At 62.8% G+C, this 20,322-nt stretch overlaps 1 protein-coding gene across 4 annotated transcripts in view; it reads right to left on the reverse strand.

Annotated features, from left to right (window-relative positions):
• The window catches only part of COL5A1 (collagen type V alpha 1 chain), a gene marked incomplete at its 5' end in the record, with an annotated part of 148,548 nt that overhangs the window by 71,019 nt on the left and 57,207 nt on the right, over nt 1–20,322 (reverse strand). For 2 of the 4 annotated variants that reach the window (XM_080819388.1, XM_080819387.1), the window contains 7 exons: nt 2,233–2,295; nt 2,494–2,535; nt 6,334–6,390; nt 6,518–6,676; nt 7,645–7,878; nt 8,299–8,442; nt 9,253–9,384. In XM_080819388.1, the coding sequence (XP_080675514.1) occupies nt 2,233–2,295; nt 2,494–2,535; nt 6,334–6,390; nt 6,518–6,676; nt 7,645–7,878; nt 8,299–8,442; nt 9,253–9,384 (831 nt within the window). Of the gene's footprint in view, nt 1–2,232; nt 2,296–2,493; nt 2,536–6,333; nt 6,391–6,517; nt 6,677–7,644; nt 7,885–8,298; nt 8,443–9,252; nt 9,385–20,322 lie in introns of all 4 variants that reach the window. The other 2 variants (XM_080819385.1, XM_080819386.1) reach the window with 2 other exon arrangements.

Genomic DNA, 20,322 nt, shown 5'->3' on the forward strand with positions numbered 1-20,322 from the left:
AATTGCAAGAGCCCGTGTGTACACAGCCGACCCGGGGGCTGCCGCGGATCCTGTTAGTCTGGTCCCGAAGGCAGGTCCCAGACAGACGCCCCTCGACAGATCCTCTAGATGAACCCTGACCTTTTCCAGACTCAAACGTAAAACAAGAAAGACAGTGTATCTTCAAAAAAACAAAAAAACAAATGTTTCCTCTCCCAGCTTCCTCACTGATCCTGGCGGATTCCCATGGAGCCTGAGCACAAAGCTCGTTCTCCGTCCAGAAGGAGGTTTGACTCCCTCTTCCTGACCAAAAGGGACTCCCACTGGCCACACCCCAATACACCGATGGGCGTTGGGCCCAGCGCTCCGCAGCAGGCACGGCCGCCCGCGGACAACGGCGCCCACACCCCGGAGGACGACGCGGCAGGTGGGCGGGCGACACCCATTCCCGGTTCCCAGCCGAGAAGACGGAGGACCTGCGGCTCCCCAGGCATCCCCCCGAGGGACACGGACTGCCCGCTCCTGAACCCGCAGTGGCTTCTCCGGTGACCGTATCGTCGACGCGGTCCCCGTTCTCGAGAGCTGCTGTGGAACACGATCTCTACAAAGCGGGACGGGCGAGCTCCCTCTGTCCCTGCACGGGAGCCGGTGCGGGCAGGGACGGCTGGCGGCACGCACGGCAGCCCGCACGCAGAGCGTGCCCGCGGGTGTGTGGGACGTGCGTGGGGCCCCGGAGCCGTCCTCCTTCTCCAGGAGGTCCCCCTCCAGCGCCGCGCGCACTCGGCCCCTTCTCTTCGCTGCGGGGTCCTGCCCACGAGCTCAGTGGCCGTAGAGCCGCCCGCGCGCGCTGGGCCCCTCGGCGCCCCCGCCCGTCTTCCACAGGCGCAGGCTGGGCGGTGGGTGCCCGGGCAGCTTTGTCAGGGAAGTCCCGGAGGCAGAACCGCGGGGTCCAAGGTCTGCGCCCAGACGCAGCTGGACTGCCCTTGCCTGCCATTTCGGAAAAAATCCGCGGGAAACGACAGGGGTGATCAAAAAAGAAAAAACTGGGAGCAGGTTTGGCCACCGGGGCCCCTCTTGGAAAGCCGGGGCGCCGCTCACTGCAGGGCCTCGTGCCTCAGAGGCCGTCCCAAATCAAACCCCAGTGTAAGACCAGGGTCCGCGTCTGCCAGGGACCCGACGCTGTCCCCGTGGCGTGCGTGCGGCTCGGCGGCCCGGGAGGCCCTGTGACCCGGGTCCCGCGGAGCCCCCCACCCACCACAGCTTGCAAACCGTCAGCAAACCTCTGCCAAGCGCCAAGTTCTGTCACGTGACGCCTCTGTCACTCCCAGACCCAGCGGCCTCTCCACGTGACCGTCCACCGCCACTGTCCCCAGCCGCACACCCACCCAAACCGTTAGGCCCGCCCCTCCAGGCAGCATGCCAGGCCCTGGGGATAGACGTCCGTTAGGACACACACACGCTCCTAGCTTCTCCTGTCCACAGCGTCGCCATCTGGGTGCCAGCCCTGACGGGCCTGCGCTCCCGTCCACACCAGTCAGACCCGCAGGAAAACTCAACGCAAAGGAGAACAAGCCCGGCGGGACGGGCCCCGAGGCTGCAGTACCCCCGAGCCCCACCAGGTGGCAGAGCGAAATCGCGGCGTCCCCGCTCGGCCCTGTCCGGCAGCAACCCCGGGCCGCACAGGGACCCGGGGACCAGGGCCACGTCCCTGTGATGGAGGGGGGCCCCAAGATGGGTCCTTCTGACCCGGGGGTGTGTGCCTTTGATCTGGGGGCCTCAGACCTGGGGGGGGGGTCCAGGGTGAGTCCCTTTGGAGACCCCAAGACAGGTCCCTGTAACCCGGAGCGAGCCCTCCCGTGCTGGTGCCTGATCCCCAACAAGGAAGACGGAGTGAGGGGAGGGCGAGCCCGGGAAGCTCCCACGCAGGTCCGGACCCCGCGCGCCACGGCAGCCCTCTGCTCACCGTCGGGCTAACACAGGCCACAGGGCCCTCCGTGAGCCGAGCGTAGCGGCCTCCGTGGGAGCCTCGCCGCGGCCACCTGCCCCAGGCGCAGGGCCGCCAAGGACGGCCGCTCCCTAAACTCCCGCAGACACGGACGCAGTCAGGAGGTGGGGTGAGAGGCAGCAGGCCCCGCGGCGTGGGGGAGGGGGGAGCTGACGTGCCGGATGCCGGCTGCACACGCGAGGACGCCGGCCGCGGAGCAGAGAGACACACGGACAAGCCCCGCGAGCCGAGCGCTGAGTCGCCCTTACCCTTTCTCCGGGGTCACCCGCTTGCCCAGTGGGGCCCATCGTTCCCGGAGGTCCTGGGAGACCCTGGAATCGAAAACGAAATCAGGACAGAATTCAAAGGTTCAGCCACAGGGCAACACCCCATTCCCGCCTCGCTTCACCGGGGGTGGCGGAGACGGGCCCCTGGGAGGGGGGTCTGCAAAGGGCTGTCAGTGGCCCCTCTTTTCCACGCCCCGCCCCCAAGCACCTCCCACAGGCCTGGGACGTGAAAGAGACACTCACCGCGGGGCCTTCAGGGCCCGGCGGCCCCTCCATGAGCATACCCTGGAAAAGAGAGGAGACAGTGTCTGAGACCCCAGGACTATATCCCTCCTGAGATCCCAGAAGGCGCCTGGGTCCCCGGCAGACCCGGCTGGTGAGGCGGACCCCACAAGGACCACAGACTCGGGCCTCGGGGGCGCGCCAGCCAGGAGCCCAGAGCAAGAGGGAGATGCCACCAAGTCCACAGGACACGGGCCGCCCTCCTGCAGAAGACCCTCACCCCGCCGCTGGCCTGCATGGCCGGCACCCCCAAGTGGGGACAAGGCCTCTGCATCAGCCTGGACCCCAGAGAGGCCATGTGGGTAGCCGAGGGGTCCGTGGACAGAGCTCCCCGCTCTGGGTGGGAGTGGGGGGTGGCCCGGGTCCCCTGCATCCACTTCCAACCCTGTCCCCAAGCAGGACTCTCCACTCTCCTAACCAGTCACCAGCAGGCCAGGCAGCTCCGGCACCCTCTGTCTCATGCCCACCTCGGGCGCCCTGAGACAGTGCACACCCTGCGGGCAGGAAGGGGTCTCCTGCCCCCCCAGGGATTTCCCTACTGAGAACACATCTGGGGGCCCTGGGACCAGCTAGGTTCTGCCTGGCCTGGCTGAGCAGACGTCAGCCACACTCGGGGCCCGCAGAGTGGACAGCGATGCCCTCCTCCCCACGGATTCTTGAGACTGCAGGGACAGGGCTCGGGGGCCACATGTCCCTGGCTCCAGGGACAGACCTCCTGCTGCTCCCTCCCCCCCAAAGCAGAGGAAGCACAGACTGCTGTCCTCCAGGACAGCGTGTGCTCCCCGGTGACCAGACTTCCCTTCCAAAGTGAACCAGGCTTTGGAGAAACATGCCCCCCCCGGGGGGGGGGGACAGGGGAACGCCCAGGTGAGGCTCAAAGACCCGCACTGGTGAGGAGCACTGGGCCGCTGGGCCCTCTGACCCCCCCAGCCTCCCCACCAGGGCTCCCCAGTCGTCGTGAAGACGTGTTTACACAGACGTGCTCTCGGAGGAATTTCTGTCCCCGAGGTGTATACAGACAGCCCATCCGATCGCTTTCGGGTATCCTCCTCGGACAGAGGCAGCTGGGGAGGTTCTGCGGGGGGCCGGGACCAAGTGAGGGACCTCTGGCCACGCCGGGGCCTGGGGCCTGCAGCTCCCTTCCCAGACACTGGCGTTGTTCTCGGGTTGCCGGGGCAATGCCGGCCTCAGATCTCCCCGGAGGCCGGGCTAGAGCGGTCCAGGGTGGCCTGGGAAGGAGGCCAGGCGCCAGGATGAAGGAGCCCAGCAGGGAGGGGCCCGAACTTCCCGGTGGCCGTGACCGAGGAGGCAGACATGTGTCGCTGACATGGTAAAGCGGCGGACATCCTCTGGGTTGCTAGCCCGGTCTACACCCCGCCAGGTGCAGATGCCGGTCTCAAAACTCAGCGGGGAAGGTGCCCGAGGGATGGCCTCAGCCTGGGCCCAGCTGGAAACAGCTTTCAGCGCAAGTGCATCCGCCCGCTGAAGAGCCCTCAAGAAACAGGTTCCTTCCAAACCACCGCGGAGAGTAGAGACGGCGTTGCGTAGGCCTCCCGGGAGCGTTCACCGGGGTACCATGAGACACAGTCTGGGGATGGGTCCCTGGAGTCCCAGGATGCCAATAAACCCGAGTCCCCAAGGCAGAGAGGTCTGCCACCCTCTCAAGGAGCTGCAGACCCTGCTAATAAACGATGGGAGGTGCAGTTGGGAGGGTGAGAGGGGCGGGTTCCGAGGGCTCCGTGGACAGGAGTCGCTCTCCCCAAAGGGCGGGCGCTGGGACAGGGTGGGGGCCCGGGAAGTGGCGGCCACCCCGCCCTCTGTGGTCAGAGGTCAGCGGCGAGAGCCATGCCGGCCGGCTCCCGGGACTTGGCCTCTGTTTATGTTAAGACTCAGGGCATCTCTGGGTTGAGAAGTTCTGACTGTTTACACGGCATCCCCAGGGGCCCTGGAGAGGGCCTGGAGGACTCAGGAATGGGCTGGGATGGGGCAGGACTGAACGCCCGGGCCAGAGGAGGGAGCCCTCCCCTAGCTGTGTCCGGATGCCTCGAGATGAGCCGCACCTTGTGTAGACACGCTGTCTGTGCGGGACCAGCCCTCCGTCTCTAGCCCCGCCCCTGCCCGCCCCCAGCGGACCACCCTGGGAGCCGGGGCACCATGGCTCTCCTCCGGGGGTCGTCCGGCGGCTGTGAGCGGACAGGAAGCACACCCAGATGGTGCCAGCCTCGCCCCTCCCCAGCACCTCCCTATCCTGGGGCCCCACGTTCTTCCCACACAAGATGTCCTGCCAGCAAAGCCACGTGGACCCCACAAAAGGAGCCCAAGTCAAGAGCGGGTCCATGCGGGGACCAGCATGTCTGGGGACGTGTGTGGTCAGTGAGATGAGCCACGCTGAGGCCAGGACCCCGTGGCGACTGCAACACACCCGCTGGCCTCCCGGGGCGTCCCCGCCCCAGCTGCTGGCTGCCCCCCCACACTCTTCCCCTGTGGCTGGACTTGACATCAGAATTTTTCATGTCGCTGAGCAAGGGGTGTCCTGGTGCTGGTCCTGCCCCCCTTGGCACCTCTGCACCCTTCCCCCGTGCCCCCATCTGCCACCCTCTTCCTTGGACCCGCAGAAAGCCCTGGAAGGGGATGTCCTTAGCCTGAGAAAAGGTTGCGCGTCTAGTGGCCACAGCCCTGTGAGGCTGACGGGTCCCATCCCCGGACAGGCCCAGAGCAAACACCACAAGGGGCTGCCTTTGCCACTCTCCAGATGCTTCCAGGGGCTGGGCATGGGGCCAAGCCGGGAGGGCTGTGCTGAAACTCTGCCCACTGGGCATTTCCCCCAGAGATGGGCTGCGTCCCGTCTGCCCTGGCCACTCTGGAGAGGCCAGCAGTGAAGTTTCTAGAAGTACCTTCCCAGGTCCGTGGGAGGACGGAGACCACAGAATTCCCCATTCCAGGAACCCAAGGTCATAAGGAACCAGACACCCCGACATCTTGTCCAGAGCTGAGCACCAGGAACCACCCTTAGCCCAGCTCCGCCTTGTGACCGACCGCGGGGCAGGACACCAGCCTCCTCCCTCTGGCGCTTGGACGACGTGGCAGGATGGGCCTCGGCCAGCCCCTCCCCGCCGTCATGTCCACAGCAGCTGCCCGGCCCACAGCGCCGCGGCCACCCCACGCAGCTGCGGACCCTGCCCCTCCCGGCCCATCACGTGGCGCCTCGCGTCTGACCCTGACCACTCTCGGGCCACAGAGTGGAGTCCACCACTCCCAGCCGGGCTCCCCGGGGGCAGAGGACATGCAGCAGGGAGCGGCCCCCCGGGCCCCCGGCCGCGAGCCTCCCCCTTCCCTGCCCCGCTCCCCTAGCACCCATCCCATCTACTCCCCCCGACCCCGCACCCAGCAGAACGAGTTCTCAAGCTCCCCGGCCACGGGACAGCCCCCAACGCGTCACCAGTTTCCACACTGGCCCCAGGCGGTGGCCACGCCGGCCCAGCCCGGATCCGAGGTGCCCCGTGAACCCCCCGACCCCTCCGGAGGGGCTGCCCTCCTTCTCACAAGCTCTGGGTCTCTCACCCCGGTGACGACGGCTACGCATGGGGAGGCGCTCAGACCCTGAGTGCACAGCGTTCTCACTGCCGGGATCCCGGCGGCTGGCACCTCAGTCAAGGTCTGGAACGTTCCCCCGCCTGAGCCCCTTCTCTGAAGCCTCGGCAGCAAGCGGCGTGCGGCGTCCGCGAGGGGCCCCCAGGCCGGGCCTCCACCTGCCTCACCCGGCGCCCGCCGGCTCCGGAGAGGGGCTGAGAGCGTCCTTACCGGCTCGATGATGGCGGGCTCTCCCTTTTGACCCTTCTCTCCTCGGGGTCCTTCAATCTGGGGTCACAAAACACAGGTGGACAGAGGGTGAGCGGAGGAGGGAGCTCAGCAGGCAGGGGCGGCTCACGGCCGGCCGGCCCCGGGCCCCGAAGGTGCCGGCGGAAGGAGCCCCACAGCCCCTCACCCCTTCGTAGATGGTGTCCTGGTTGGCGGGCATGCCCGGCCCTATCTCCGACGGGGAGACGGTGGGGTCGTAGTAGGGGTCGTAGTAGGTCTCGTCCAGGTTCCGGATGGTTTCTTCTGTAAACTCCCCTTCCAAGTCATCCTCCGGGGGCGGAGCCGGCTGGCGGGGAAGGGGCAGCAGGGGTCACCGGAGGGCCGTGTGGAGCTGGGCAGAGACCCCTTCCCTGCCCAACCCCACAGCCTGGGGACGTCAAGGACGAGGCCTCCCAGGAGTCCAGTCAGACTCGCTGGGGCCGCTCCTGGACCCCAGCGGCCCCTCACACGCCTTCCCTCTCGCCGCAGGGAGACTTCACCCCAAACCCCACAGGACCCCGCAGCTAGCTGGGGCGGCACGGGGACCAGCGTGCTGAGGGGCAGTCGGTGCCATCGGGGGATCCTGCCCAGGGCCTGGCGGTCTGAGGCAACAAGCCCCCAATCGCATGCTGCCGACAGAGGGGTCTGGACCGGCAGATCCGGGTGTCCGTCTGTGGCGTCAAGAACCCGGCTCCACGCGAAGCCGACGTCGAAGCGTTCGCTGTGTGCGCTGCTGAACTCCTCCCTCGTATGAAAACTTGCCCCCAACCCCTAGAGGCGGACCTGGGAGTGCCAACTTGTGAACGACAACTGAGATCCACAGGGGCTCTCCAAGGTCAGGGCACGGGGTTTCGAGCCAGGTCCGCCCAGCGGGAAAGCCCACGGTCATGCCCGGCACTAGCTGGCCCCATGTCTCTCCTGACCGTCCAGACCCCTCGCTTATGCACCTGTCCTGCCTGGCCCCTTCAGGCCACAGAGAGGGACACCGCAAATATGCATGTCCTCGTCCGTCCCCACCCGAAACCCTGGGGGAACGGGCAGGCGGGGCTCATTCCACCCATTTCGCAGATGAAAAACGGGCACCAGGGAGACGGGCTCAGGGAATCGGGGACCCCAAACCTGCTCAGGGCCCCTGGGGGCCAGGGTCAGCTGGGCTGTGGAGCAGGGAGCCAGCCCAGGACCCCCGAGGTCAGAGCAGAGGGAAGGAGCCCAGAGCGCTGCCCCAGCCCTGCCCCCGCCCTGGCCCCAGGCCCATGTGGAAGAGAAGCAAATTACATTGGAGGAGTTGGCGGTGCCGGCCGTGCTGGTGGGGACCTCGGCCCCGGCGTCACGGTCGGGGGACTGGTCGGGGTTCTCGAAGCCCTCGTTGTAGTTGATGTCATCGTAAGGGGCGGGCGTGTAGTAGTCCTCGCTGGGCATGTAGTCATAGTCCCCAATGCCAGGGTCCTCCTCCTTCCCGGCCCCCTCGCTGACATCGGGCACCGCAGGGGCTGCCGTGGTGGGCGGGGTCTGCTCCTGAGATGGGGGAGCAGGGCGGGAGTCAGGGGTTCTGGAGGGGCCCCCAGCACGGCGCCGTGGCCACCTAAGAGCCCTGCGGATGCCGTCCACGCTGGGAGACCGCCAGCCCCGGGGCGTGCTGTCCGTGGCCCCAAACCCCCCATCCTGCCCTCGGAAAGGGCGTTCTGCAGCTCCGGGTTTAAAAGGAAAAGACCTCAGACGCAGAGCCGCACGCTGCCCCTCACGCCAGCATCGGCTGGCGGCATAGCAGGTGGCGAGCCCGCTCCCCCGCCTCCCCGGGGGCCCGAAGCACGGGTCACCAGGCCCCTGGGGCGCTGGTTCCCTGCCGAGCTCGCACCCACCCCCTCCCGGCCTCCACACCAGCCCCGGCGTCCTCCCCACTGTGGCCGGCAGCGCCGAGTGGCCGCCCACACAGACCTCGGCTATCTCCGTGGTCTCTCTAGCAGCTTCCCCGGGCTTCTTGGTGGGGGTGGGCTCTTTGCCTGGGTCGTCCGTGTCCTCATAGTAGGGGTACTCGTAGTAGTACGTATCGCCCTCGCCTTCTCCTTCTGGGTACTGAAATCAAATCGGGCCACGTGAGGAAGGCGGGACCCCACCGGGAGCCCAGCTACTCGCCTCACCATCCAGGTTCAGCCAGGGAGAGTGGACACCAGAACGGGCCTCCGAACGGGCCTCCACTGGCTCCGAACGGGCCTCCACTGGCTCCAGCTCCTTGGGCGGCTGAGGCAGCCCCGTGAGAAGCACAAGGGAAGGAATGGGGGGCCCAGGGCCCCTTCAAAGAAAATTGAGTTCTAAAAGGTGCAGATGTTCTGATCCTTTAGGACCGAGGGCCAGGACGGCCAGCCAGGCTGTGGGGTCCTGTGGCACCCTGCTGTCCCTCTGAATCCCCTGACCCTCACTGAAGCCCCAAACCACAGTGACAGAGAAGGTCTCGCCCCTCAAACAGGGGCAGAGGCCCGGCCAGGAGGCCTCGGCTGCGAGGACTCAGCCCGAGCTCAGAAGACCTGACTGGGCCACGGGACCCCGGTTTCATGAGGATCACCCTTCCCTCTCTTCTAACCGGTCGAGACAGAAGGAGACCAGGAGGCCTAATGACAGCAGGGTGAACACGACAGAGGACGTGCACCGCTGTGACCAGGAGGTGAGAGACGACCTTCACTTGGAAATGGCAGTGAGAACTCCAGGCGGGCTGAACCGCGGCGCTGCTGGGTACGGGGCAGCACCAACCTTGGATTCTTGCCCAGCAGGTTTATTTTAAATAGGGGTTGCGTGGCCTTTGTGTCCCTCCACCCCGGCCTGCCTGACCTGTCCCCTCCCAAGCAGTCTGCCTACGCCACCACCGTGAAGCCAGGGGGGCTAACGTACATATTCGTCTGGGTTGGGATCCTGTGACTGGGGCGTGTCGGGGACGGCTGTGTCACAGTCGGGGCTGTAGTGCTCGCAGTAGTCGTAAGCTGCCCGGTGGTCCGAGACGAAGAGCAGCTGCTGGATATCACCCTGGAAAAGGACAAAAGCCCTTGAGTAAGTAGCATACGGGGAATAAACACGGGGATCCGGGAGGCCGGTGGCAAGTAGCCCAGACACACCTTGGGAGGAGCTTGTTCTCAGGACCAGCCTTCCTCTCAGGGAGCTGCTACCTCCAGTTACCACTCAAGCTAGGATGGCCCGCCCATCCTACCATCCATCCATCCAACCATCCACCCACCCACCCATCCATCCATCCATCCACCCACCCACCCACCCATCCATCCATCCATCCATCCACCCACCCATCCATCCATCTATCCATCCATCCAACCATCCATCCATCCATCCACCCACCCATCCATCCATCCATCCAGCCAGCCATCCATCCACCCACCCACCCACCCATCCATCCATCCACCCACCCACCCACCCATCCACCCATCCACCCATCCAACTATCCATCCACCCACCCACCCATCCATCCATCCATCCATCCACCCACCCATCCATCCATCTATCCATCCATCCAACCATCCACCCATCCATCCATCCAGCCAGCCAGCCAGCCATCCATCCACCCACCCACCCACCCATCCATCCATCCACCCACCCACCCACCCATCCACCCATCCACCCACCCAACTATCCATCCACCCACCCACCCATCCATCCACCCATCTACCCATCCACCCATCCATCCATCCATCCATCCAACCATCCATCCATCCAGCCATCTATCCACCCACCCATCCATCCACCCACCCACCCATCCATCCACCCATCTACCCATCCACCCATCCATCCATCCATCCATCCAACCATCCATCCATCCAGCCATCCATCCACCCACCCATCCATCCATCCACCCACCCACCCACCCACCCATCCACCCATCCACCCATCCAACCATCACCCATCCATCCATCCATCCACCCACCCACCCACCCACCCATCCACCCATCCACCCATCCAACCATCACCCATCCATCCATCCATCCACCCACCCATCCAACCATCCATCCATCCATCCATCCATCCATCCATCCTTCCATATACCCATCCATCCATCCAACCATCCATCCATCCATCCACCCATCCATCCATCCATCCATCCACCCACCCATCCATCCATTCATCCATTCATCCATCCACCCACCCATCCATCTATCCATCCAACCATCTACCTACCCATCCAATCACCCATCCATCCACCCACCCATACATCCATCCATCCTTCCATCCATCCATCATCCATCCATCTACCCAGCCATCCAGCCACCCACCAACCCATCCATCCATCCACCTATCCATCCACCCATCATCTACCCACCCATCAATCCACCCATCTACCCATCCACGCACCCATCTATCCATCCACCCGTCCATCCATCCACCCACCCACCTACCCATCCATTCATCAGACACTTATTGGGCACCTGCCAGGTGCCAGCCAAGTGCTCAGAGATTTTTGTGAACTGTGGGTGATAAATGCAAGCTGTAAACTACACCCTAAACTGTGAGAGCTTGCAGGTGTGCTACCACTTTCCCTGGCACCCCCAACCATGGGGTGAGGCAGGATTTATTTTTAAAGAGGAAAATACCATCCGACCCAGAAATTCCAATCCTATGAACTAAGAGACGTAAATAATTCACTCAAGAAAGAACTGTATTAGTATCAAATACGTCCACAGACACCCATGCTCACAGCAGCATTATACACAACAGCCAAGGGGTGGGAACAGCCCAAATGTCCATCAGTGCATGAACAGATAAACAAATCGTGGTCTATCCGTACATCGGAATATTCAACCATGAAAGGAAATGAGGTACGGACACAGGCTATGGACTACCGGGATGAGCCCACGCTACCAACCACATAATATTCTGGTTCACTGCCGTGGCAGCCAACATTCCCACTATGTCAGATGGGAAAAATGTGCGACGATTCTATTTCATATTGTTTTCCTCAAGATGTGTCTACAGCAGACAAACAAAAGAGAACAAAAACCATGGGTCTGATGAATGTTACCAAACATTTGATGTCTCCCTGGCAAGGGAACTTAGGACTCCAATCAGATGGCTAGAAACTGCCCAATATAATAATGATTTTATTAATGATTAATGTTTAGATAGTGTTTACTATAAATCAGGTATTGGACAAAGAAACCGCATGCTGTCACTTCCTTTGTGCCATTAATTCCCATCTGAAGCTGAGAAAACTGGAGCCCTGAGGTCACCTCAGGGTCACACAACATTCACGGTCACACAACAGGTGAGATGGAGACAGCTTAACGCAGCCTGCATGGTATCCACCACTATGTGACACGCTGGGCTCGAGGAGGGAAAGGAACACAGAGAAGCATGCCCAGTGTTGAAACTATGTCACTAGAGATGGTGCGCAAGAAAGGATAATTGTGGGCCATGCCCAGTGTTGAGCTCCTTGGCCCAGAGCCCATCCTGCCATGTGCACATCCATCTATCCACCATCCAAGCACCACCCATCCATCCACTACCCATTCACCACTCATCCAACTATCCACCCATCCATCCATAAACCATCCACCATCCAACAACCATTCACCATCCATCCATCATCCATCCATCCACCCATCCATCCATCATCCATCTACCATCCATCATCCATTCACCATCCATCCATCATCCATCCATCCACCCATCCATCCATCATCCATCTACCATCCATCATCCATTCACCATCCATCCATCATCCATCCATCCACCCATCCATCCATCATCCATCTACCATCCATCATCCATTCACCATCCATCCATCCATCCATCATCCATCCATCCACCCATCCATCCATCAACCATCCACCATCCATCTATTATCTACCATCCATCCATCCATCAACCATCCACCATCCATCCATCATCTACCATCCGTCCATCCATCCATCATCCATCCACCCACCCAACCATCCATCAGCTATCCACCAACCATCATCCATTCACCACCTATCTACCATCTATCATCCGTCCTTCTATTCATCTAGTAGCAATTATTGAGCACCTACTAAGTGCCAGTCCCTGTATTACACACAGAAATGTAGCCGTGGCCCAGAACCACTGCCTGGCAGCGTCCATACTCTTCCTAACAATTTGCACTTGCCTTGTGTCCCATGGGTAAGATCACACGCATACCCATACCCATGTATTCATGTGGTTGTCACTGATGCCCCTTGACTCCCACTATCCCTTTCTGTCCAGACACCTGAGGCTACCCCTGCTCCTGCACACCCACCCTCCCATGGCCCAACAGAAGGCCCATTCCGCTCCTGAAGACAAAGCCATGAGTGAAGCAAGATAATATGGTGGCCGTGAGCTTGACAGAAAGGAGGTAGCGCTTATTCTGCACATGTCAGAACCACAGGTGCAAGAAAGGAAGCCATGTCCTCCACGCCCTCTGTTGGGTAAAGGTGTGTGAGCCCCTTCCCTGAGCCGGACACAGACTAGGCTAGACATGGAAGGCTGAGAGGATGTGCCTCTCAAAGTCACTGGGCGTGGCTCCCCAGATGGCCTCCCAGGGTCTGGGACGCTAAGTGCCAGCCCCATGCACGGCTCTGAGGGACAGGATCCATTGCCCTTCCCTGGCCTGCCAAAGCTTCTGTAGGGTAACCGGCCCAGAGATGGGGCGAGGAGGGGGTGACGCAGTGGCAGAACCGGGTGAGTCTTAGAGTCCAGAAAAGCACATCCTGCCTGGCCCCTGAGACATGGGTCTGAATTACGTGGCCCCCAACTTGGGTTTGAAGACCCTGAAGGTGGGCGAGGAGCTCAGAACTTGCCCCAAGCAGACCCGTCTCCGCACAGACAGCTCTGAAGGGAGCCCCTGGAAGACACTCCTGGCCCCCCTCCCCAAGCTCTACGACGGGCAGAGCCGCCGCCTTCCTCCCTCCCTCCGTCTCTCCCTTTCCCGTCCTCGCTCCCTCCTCCCGGTCCCTCTCTGCCTCGCTCTCTCTCCCTCTGGGTGTCAGAGGCTCCCGGCCGGTGTTGTAAACTCTCCCTCGGACAAGAACCATGTGACAGGACCAGTGAATCAAACCACATAGTTTTATGAAGCAACACGACTTCCAGTTCAGATTTTATCCAATTCAAATAAAATAGGTCCTTTGCCTTTCTGCTGGCAACTTGACATCTGAATGTGCGCTCCCTGGATACAGTCTCCGGGAGGGGGAGGAGGCTCGGGGGCCTTTGTGGGTGGCCGTGGCAGCCGGCACCTGGCGGTCCCCTCCACCAAGCCACCGGCACGGAGGACCACAGGTGTCTGGTAAAGGGCCTGCCTCCCCAGGAAGCCCAAGTCCTCGGGCCATGGCCACGTGTGGCACACCTGCGTCCCCGTACCCCAGAGCGCCCCACCCAGAGCCAGGCTTCACAGGCCCCCACACGGTGGCGCAGGCTGCCCCCAACACCAGGCAACGGACAAGGCTAAAAGCTATGGCGTAAACACCGGGAAGAGACACGGGGCTGAGCGCTTCCCACGGACTCACCGGAGCTCTGGACTCCGAGGGCACGGTCGGCGCTGACCTGACCCTCCCCGCCAGCCCTGCTTCCCTGCCTACCTCGCCCACTCCCCACATGGCCGCGGAGGGAGCATGTGGTCCGCAGCAGGTCACCTCCGGGCCCCTGCAAGCACGAAGCCCCCTTCGTTCCCAGGACCCACCTTCCCCCGCAGACTCCTAGGCTTGTAGCAAATCCTGGCCCCACAAACCCCCGAGGGTGTCTCCACACCAAAGAACATGTGCCCCTTTGTTCCGAGGGTGCGTGTCTCAAAGGACAGGGATCCGTCCACCTCCTGCGCCTCTGTGAGAAGGGGAAACAGGCGTGCGTCTGAGCCTCTTGGAAGCCCTCGTCCAGGGCTCCTGTCACCCCCCTCCCACCTCTTCCCGGAACACACAGGAGTTGTGTGTGCAGGTTGGCATGACAAATACCTGCGTGCTCCTTGCAGAGAAGCTGTCCCCCACGGACCCTTCTCTAGCTGGGACCAGACACAATCTGAGAATCTTTGTCGACCCTTGGCTGCGGCAACCGCTGCCCCGTGCCTTGGAGACGGCCCACCCGTGGCTGGCCCTGATCTGGTTCACACTGGATCTCACATGTCCCACGGATGCTCACAGTGTTGTGACTGTTCTGAGAGCATTTTCATGATGCTTCCTGTGGCAAAACAAGCCCCAAGCCACAGACCCCGAGAGTCGCTCGGTGACCCCCCTTTCCCAGCAGAGCCCTTCTCCATAGCTGCTGGTGGGAGATGCTGGCACGAAGGCCCCTGCTGCCCACACTCCAGCCCCTCGGGGCCCGGGGGCAGGGTCAGCGGGACAGCCCTGGGTAGTGCGTCTGTGCTCTGGGGGGACGAGGCGGAAGGCGGGCGCCGGGGGCCAGGATGGGAGACCCACCCACGAATACAAGAAGCACACCCAGCGAGTCCACTAGCCTGCAGCTTCTGGGGACCCAGCCTGGCCTTCGGGAGCCGAACGCCAGCGCTGTGAGGCTGGCCATGGTCAGAGCTGCTGGCGGGTCCCCTGCCTCTCTGGAAGCAGTGAGGACAGCCCAGGATTTTTGTGATCCAGCTGTCCTCTTGGGTCCGGGGACACTCTGACTAGGAACCCTCAACCAGCCTGGCCTTGACCTTGGTAGAGTCGGGAGGCCCCTGCCCTGAAGGCAGCCCAGCAACCCCCAAACTCGAAGACTCATGACCCGCTTGTAGCCTCTGGAGCTTTCTGGGTGTGTGCGTGTGCGCATGCAATGCAGTGGATGACCTTCACGTGACCTTCTAGGCTGGCTGACCCACTCATGAACAGAAACAGAAAGAGAGCCTCTGTCCTTGGGGACCCTTGGGAGAAAGTGAAGGGACATTATCCCCTCTGGCCACGAGGCACCTTGAACTTCAGTCAGGAGTCGTGGGGCGACAGAGGGCGGCGGCGGACACCAGGCCTAGAGCGGGAGCGCCCAAGAGAGGCTGAGTGCGGGGGAGCCTGGGGCTCACACCGTGGCCCAGCGCGCTGCCCGGCACGGTCACGCTCCCGTAGGCCCCAGCATGGGCGAGCCAGGGAAATGCCACCTGCGTGGCTGCAGGGCCCCCCTGAAGCCTCGGGGATCACGTTTCGATGATGCCAGGTGCCCCATCAATAACCCAAAGTGTTACTCAACTAGAACCAAGGGCCACTCACCACCCTGGGGGCGCCGGACCGCGTCTCACGTGGTGCCTTCCCTTTGCTGGGCGCTCGTGGGAGCTCCGTGCATCCCGCTCCCATGGCCTCCCTGCCCTTCAGGCTCCCTCGGGACGCAGGGACCCGGGCTCTCAGCCCAGCTGGGGCTTCTCAAATGGGGTCCCGTGGAGGAGCCTGGGGGTCCCCAGCAGGGTTTACACGCCAGATTGTCACACAAGATAGTAGTTAAGAAAGCGTTTATGGACTTGTGTCACAGGTCAAAACCTGTGACGTAGTAAAATGGTCTCACTTCAGACTAGCAGTGTGAGGTCCACGGAGGGGGGTGGACCCCCGAGAGTCCCCGGGCTCCAAGGTCCAAGGCCAGGGGTTCTCTAGTCTAGGGAAAGCAGTGGTGGGTCCCCCAGTGCACCACATCTCCCCTGAACCTTCCTACTGCCCCCATTCAGAAGGGAAAACTGAGGTACCGAGGGCCAGGAACTTCCCAGAACCAAGAAGGACCCACCCCGCACTCCGCAACCCCGTGTTATCCTACCACTGTCCCGCACTTGAGCTACCACCACCTCTCCAACAACAGTGGCCAGAATCGATGGAGGGCTCCCCCGCCACCGTCTCCCCCTGCAGACTCTGGCTTCCGGGCCTGAGGGGTTCCCCTGCTCACGGCCCTCTCACACTGTTCCCCCCGCCCCACCCCTAGGCCACCTGGGCCGACTGCCCCCTCCACCCCGACCGTCTGGCAGGCAGGGTTATGGCTCTCCCCTGGACCAGGAGACGCCCTCTCCCTCCATGGAGCCTTGCCTGGCTTTGCCTTACCGTGCCCTCAACGCCCTGGGTGGCAGGTGAGCCCCAGACCGATTCCCGCCCAACCGCTCCGTCCACGGGCCCAGTGGGCAGGCGGCTCCCCCAGCTCCCCCAGCTGCCCTCCAGCCTCCCTCCGGGAGCACAGGACACCCGCCCCGGACTCACGGGCCTGACCGTGGGCATCCTGCTCCCCCCACAGGGGCAGCCGTCCTACCAAGGGGTCTGTGCCCCTCAGCAATAGCCGCCTGGTCCCGGGGCTGTGGAGATGACGCAGCCCCCTCCCCATGACAGCACCCCCCACCTGCACGGCCCCCACGTGCCTTATCGCGGCTCCTCTGTGCTCGCAAGGGGGTGGGGGTCACCCTGTGTCTTCTCTCTTATCCCCATTATGTGGATGCACACACTGAGGCTCAGAGAGGCGGGCCTCACGCAGGGGCACAGAGCGGGGGCTCCAGAGTCACTGTCCTGCAGCTCCGCCCAAGGGCAGCCTGGCCCCCGCGGAGTCCAAGTAGAACATCTGCGTGGACAACAACCGTGGCCTCACCCCGGCCGCCCTCTGTGTGGGCGCAGACCCTCGGGGGTGCAGGCAGCACCTGAGTCCACAACTGGGCCCCAGGCCCGCAGGTGGCCCGCAGGTGGCCCGGACCCCCTGCCAGAGCAGCCCACACCCTCTGTTTTCACTCCGTCCCTCGTTCTGAGGCGACCGCCGTTTCCTGCTCCTGCACACTAATGTCCGCCACGTGCCAGGTCAGCAAAGCTCCGCCCAGCCCCCAGAAGCTTCTGCCGCGGTGCCTGGCGGTCATGAAGGCCACTCTGCTCCACGGTCCAGCCTCGACACCCCAGGTGACAGTGGGCGCCCTTCCCCTGCCGAGGACAGGCTGGCATCGGGCCCTGGGACGCAGCGGGGCACGGGGGAGCCTCGGCCCTCGCTGAGCTGGGAGCATTTTGCTGAGGGAGTCGGTTCTGTTCTGCCAGTAATGAGCTTTCATCCAGCCTGCATTTCTGCTACGGGCCGAGGATATTGCAAAGTTTCCGCTGGGGGGCCTGGCAGCCTTGGGGGCCGCAGTGCCAGAAGCCGGAGTCTGCCCCAACGAGGGCACCTCTCTACCTGGCGCACCCTTGCAGCTGCCTGTGCTCCCCTCCCGTGGCCCTGAATGCAGCCTCCCTCCTCTCAACAGAACTCCCGGGCCACTGGGGAGCAGCCCTGCTCCACGGCCCCCACACCACGGCCCCCCTCATCCGATCCACACAGGCCCCATGGGGACCCCCACCACACAATCGGCTTTCCCTGTGGGTTCTGCCGTCTGGCCTCAGAGCACTTCATGCTCTGAGACGGGGCCACGCAGGCCACTCGAGAAGGGAGACACTTCTTGTTCGAGATGGCAGCCCAGGTGGTCGGCAAGCACGCCAACCCTGCAGCCAAGTCGAGAAACTCTCTGCTTCCAGCCACCAGCAGGCTCTGGTCACAAACCAGCAGTGCCTGCACGAGTCCGGGTGCCCGCGGCCCGGTGCGTGGCCTCCTGCAGTGTGGAGGGGCCCAGGGCCCCAGCCTGGCTCTCACGGGACAGGGGAGACCAGCACACCGAGTTGCCATCCCAACCCCAGAGGCAGCGAGCCACGGTTTCCTCGGCTGAGGGGATACAGCATCGGACGTGGGGGGCTGCTGGGAGAGTGGGACCCCCAGCCTCTGTGAGCAGGGGCGGGGGCAGGACCGCCTGGGCCCAGCAAGTGACTCGGAGCGGCAATGTACACACGGAGCCCCAGAGACGCATGCAGCGACGGAGCGCTGCCGTCCAGCCGGCTGAGTGTTCTTCCCTAGGACGCCTGGTGGGTTCCGGCCACCATGTCCCACGCACAGTGGCCAGGGGACACCGGGTTGCCCTCGTCCTCGGTGCCCCGGAGACGTCACAAGTACAGTCGTCACGCGTATTCCATTGTTCACGCTCTTGGGACACACACACGTCACGTCTGAAGTCGTGTGTGGCGTTGTTCACCTGTGACACGCAGGTGATGGAGAAGAGAGGCCCCACACCAGAGGAAATAACTGTTTCCCCGGTTTTCGGGGGACCCGTGGAGTCTGAGCAAGTTGAACCCTCTCTGGGCAAGTGTCAAAGATGTACGTCCACGTGGCAGGAAACCACTCCCGCCGGCCCCAGGTGCCACCCGGCCCCGCATCCCAGTCTGTGACCTTCCCCACCACATGACCACCTCCAGTCCCCCTCCAATGATCACCTGCACCACCAGCCAGAGCCTGCCCCAGGGTGTCGAGGGGTGTGTCTGCTCACACACGCGTCTCCGTGACAGGGCCACGGTGGCCGGGGGTGGGGCGTTACGTCCCAGCCACATCAGACCTGACACTGGCCGCCATGACTAAGGGTCAGCTTGGTGAAGTCGGAGAGGGGACACCTTGTCCCTGGACTGAGGGATGGGAGAGCAGAGCCAGTCACCAGGGCCTGGCTGTTGGGCGTGCCTCGTCCAGAGCCCCTGAGACGCTAAAGGGCCTGGGTCTCCCCCACTTTTCCACCGGCAGTGCGGGACCCTTGGCTCCAGACGCTCAGCCACCAGTCCAGCCACGAGGGCCACGCTTGCCACGTAGGCAGCAGACGAGTGAAGCGTCCCCCGTCTTTCTTCCTCTGGACTCAGAGTGGAGAGCCTATGGACGCCGGGCTGACTGGGGGGGATCTCGGAGCACAAGGGACGTGCGCTCTGTGACAAGCTGTTCAGAAGAAGGAGTAAGGACCCTGGGAACCGCTGCACAGAGCCACGGGGCGCCGACCACCGCGGCCGGGGGCTGGGTCCTTCCCTCGCCCGCTGCGGGCCTGTGCACGTGCTTCATCTCCCTGGGCCACCACTGTCATCTGTGAAAGATGACGACGAGCCCTGCCTGGCGGAGCGTCCTGAGGATGGAGTGTGACAGTGGGTGCAGCTCACGCTATGGGCCTGGCACCCAGGGGGCCCGGGCAGATGAGCAACTGCTGGAAACACCAGCACCTCCACCAGCATCACTACCAGACCAGCAACCCTACCACCACCAGCAGCACCACCTACACCACCGCCAGCATCACTACCAATACCAGCATCACTACCACCACCAGCAACACTACCAACACAGCATCACTACCAGACCAGCATCACTACCTACACCACCACCATTACTACCAACACCACGACCATTACTACCACCACCAGCATCACTACCACCACCAGCAATACTACCAACACTGGCATTACTACCAACAGCACCACCGTTACTACCAAGCAAGTATTACTACCACCACCAGCAACACTACCAACACAGCATCACTACCAGACCAGCATCACTACCTACACCACCACCATTACTACCAACACCACCACCATTACTACCAACACCCGCATCGCTACCACCAGCAGCATCACTACCTACACCTGCATCGCTACCTACACCAGCATCGCTACCAACACCAACATCGCTACCTACACCAGCATCGCTACCTACACCAGCATCGCTACCTACACCAGCATCGCTACCTACACCAGCATCGCTACCAACACCAGCATCGCTACCTACACCAGCATCGCTACCTACACCAGCATCGCTACCTACACCAGCATCGCTACCTACACCAGCATCGCTACCTACACCAGCATCGCTACCAACACCAGCATCGCTACCAACACCAGCATCGCTACCAACACCAGCATCGCTACCTACACCAGCATCGCTACCTACACCAGCATCGCTACCAACACCAGCATCGCTACCTACACCAGCATCGCTACCAACACCAGCATCGCTACCTACACCAGCATCGCTACCTACACCAGCATCGCTACCTACACCAGCATCGCTACCAACACCAGCATCGCTACCTACACCAGCATCGCTACCTACACCAGCATCGCTACCAACACCAGCATCGCTACCTACACCAGCATCGCTACCTACACCAGCATCGCTACCAACACCAGCATCGCTACCTACACCAGCATCGCTACCTACACC

The sequence above is a fragment of the Martes martes genome (assembly GCF_963455335.1).
Source record: "Martes martes genome assembly, chromosome: 12".
NCBI classification, from domain to species: Eukaryota; Metazoa; Chordata; class Mammalia; order Carnivora; family Mustelidae; genus Martes; species Martes martes.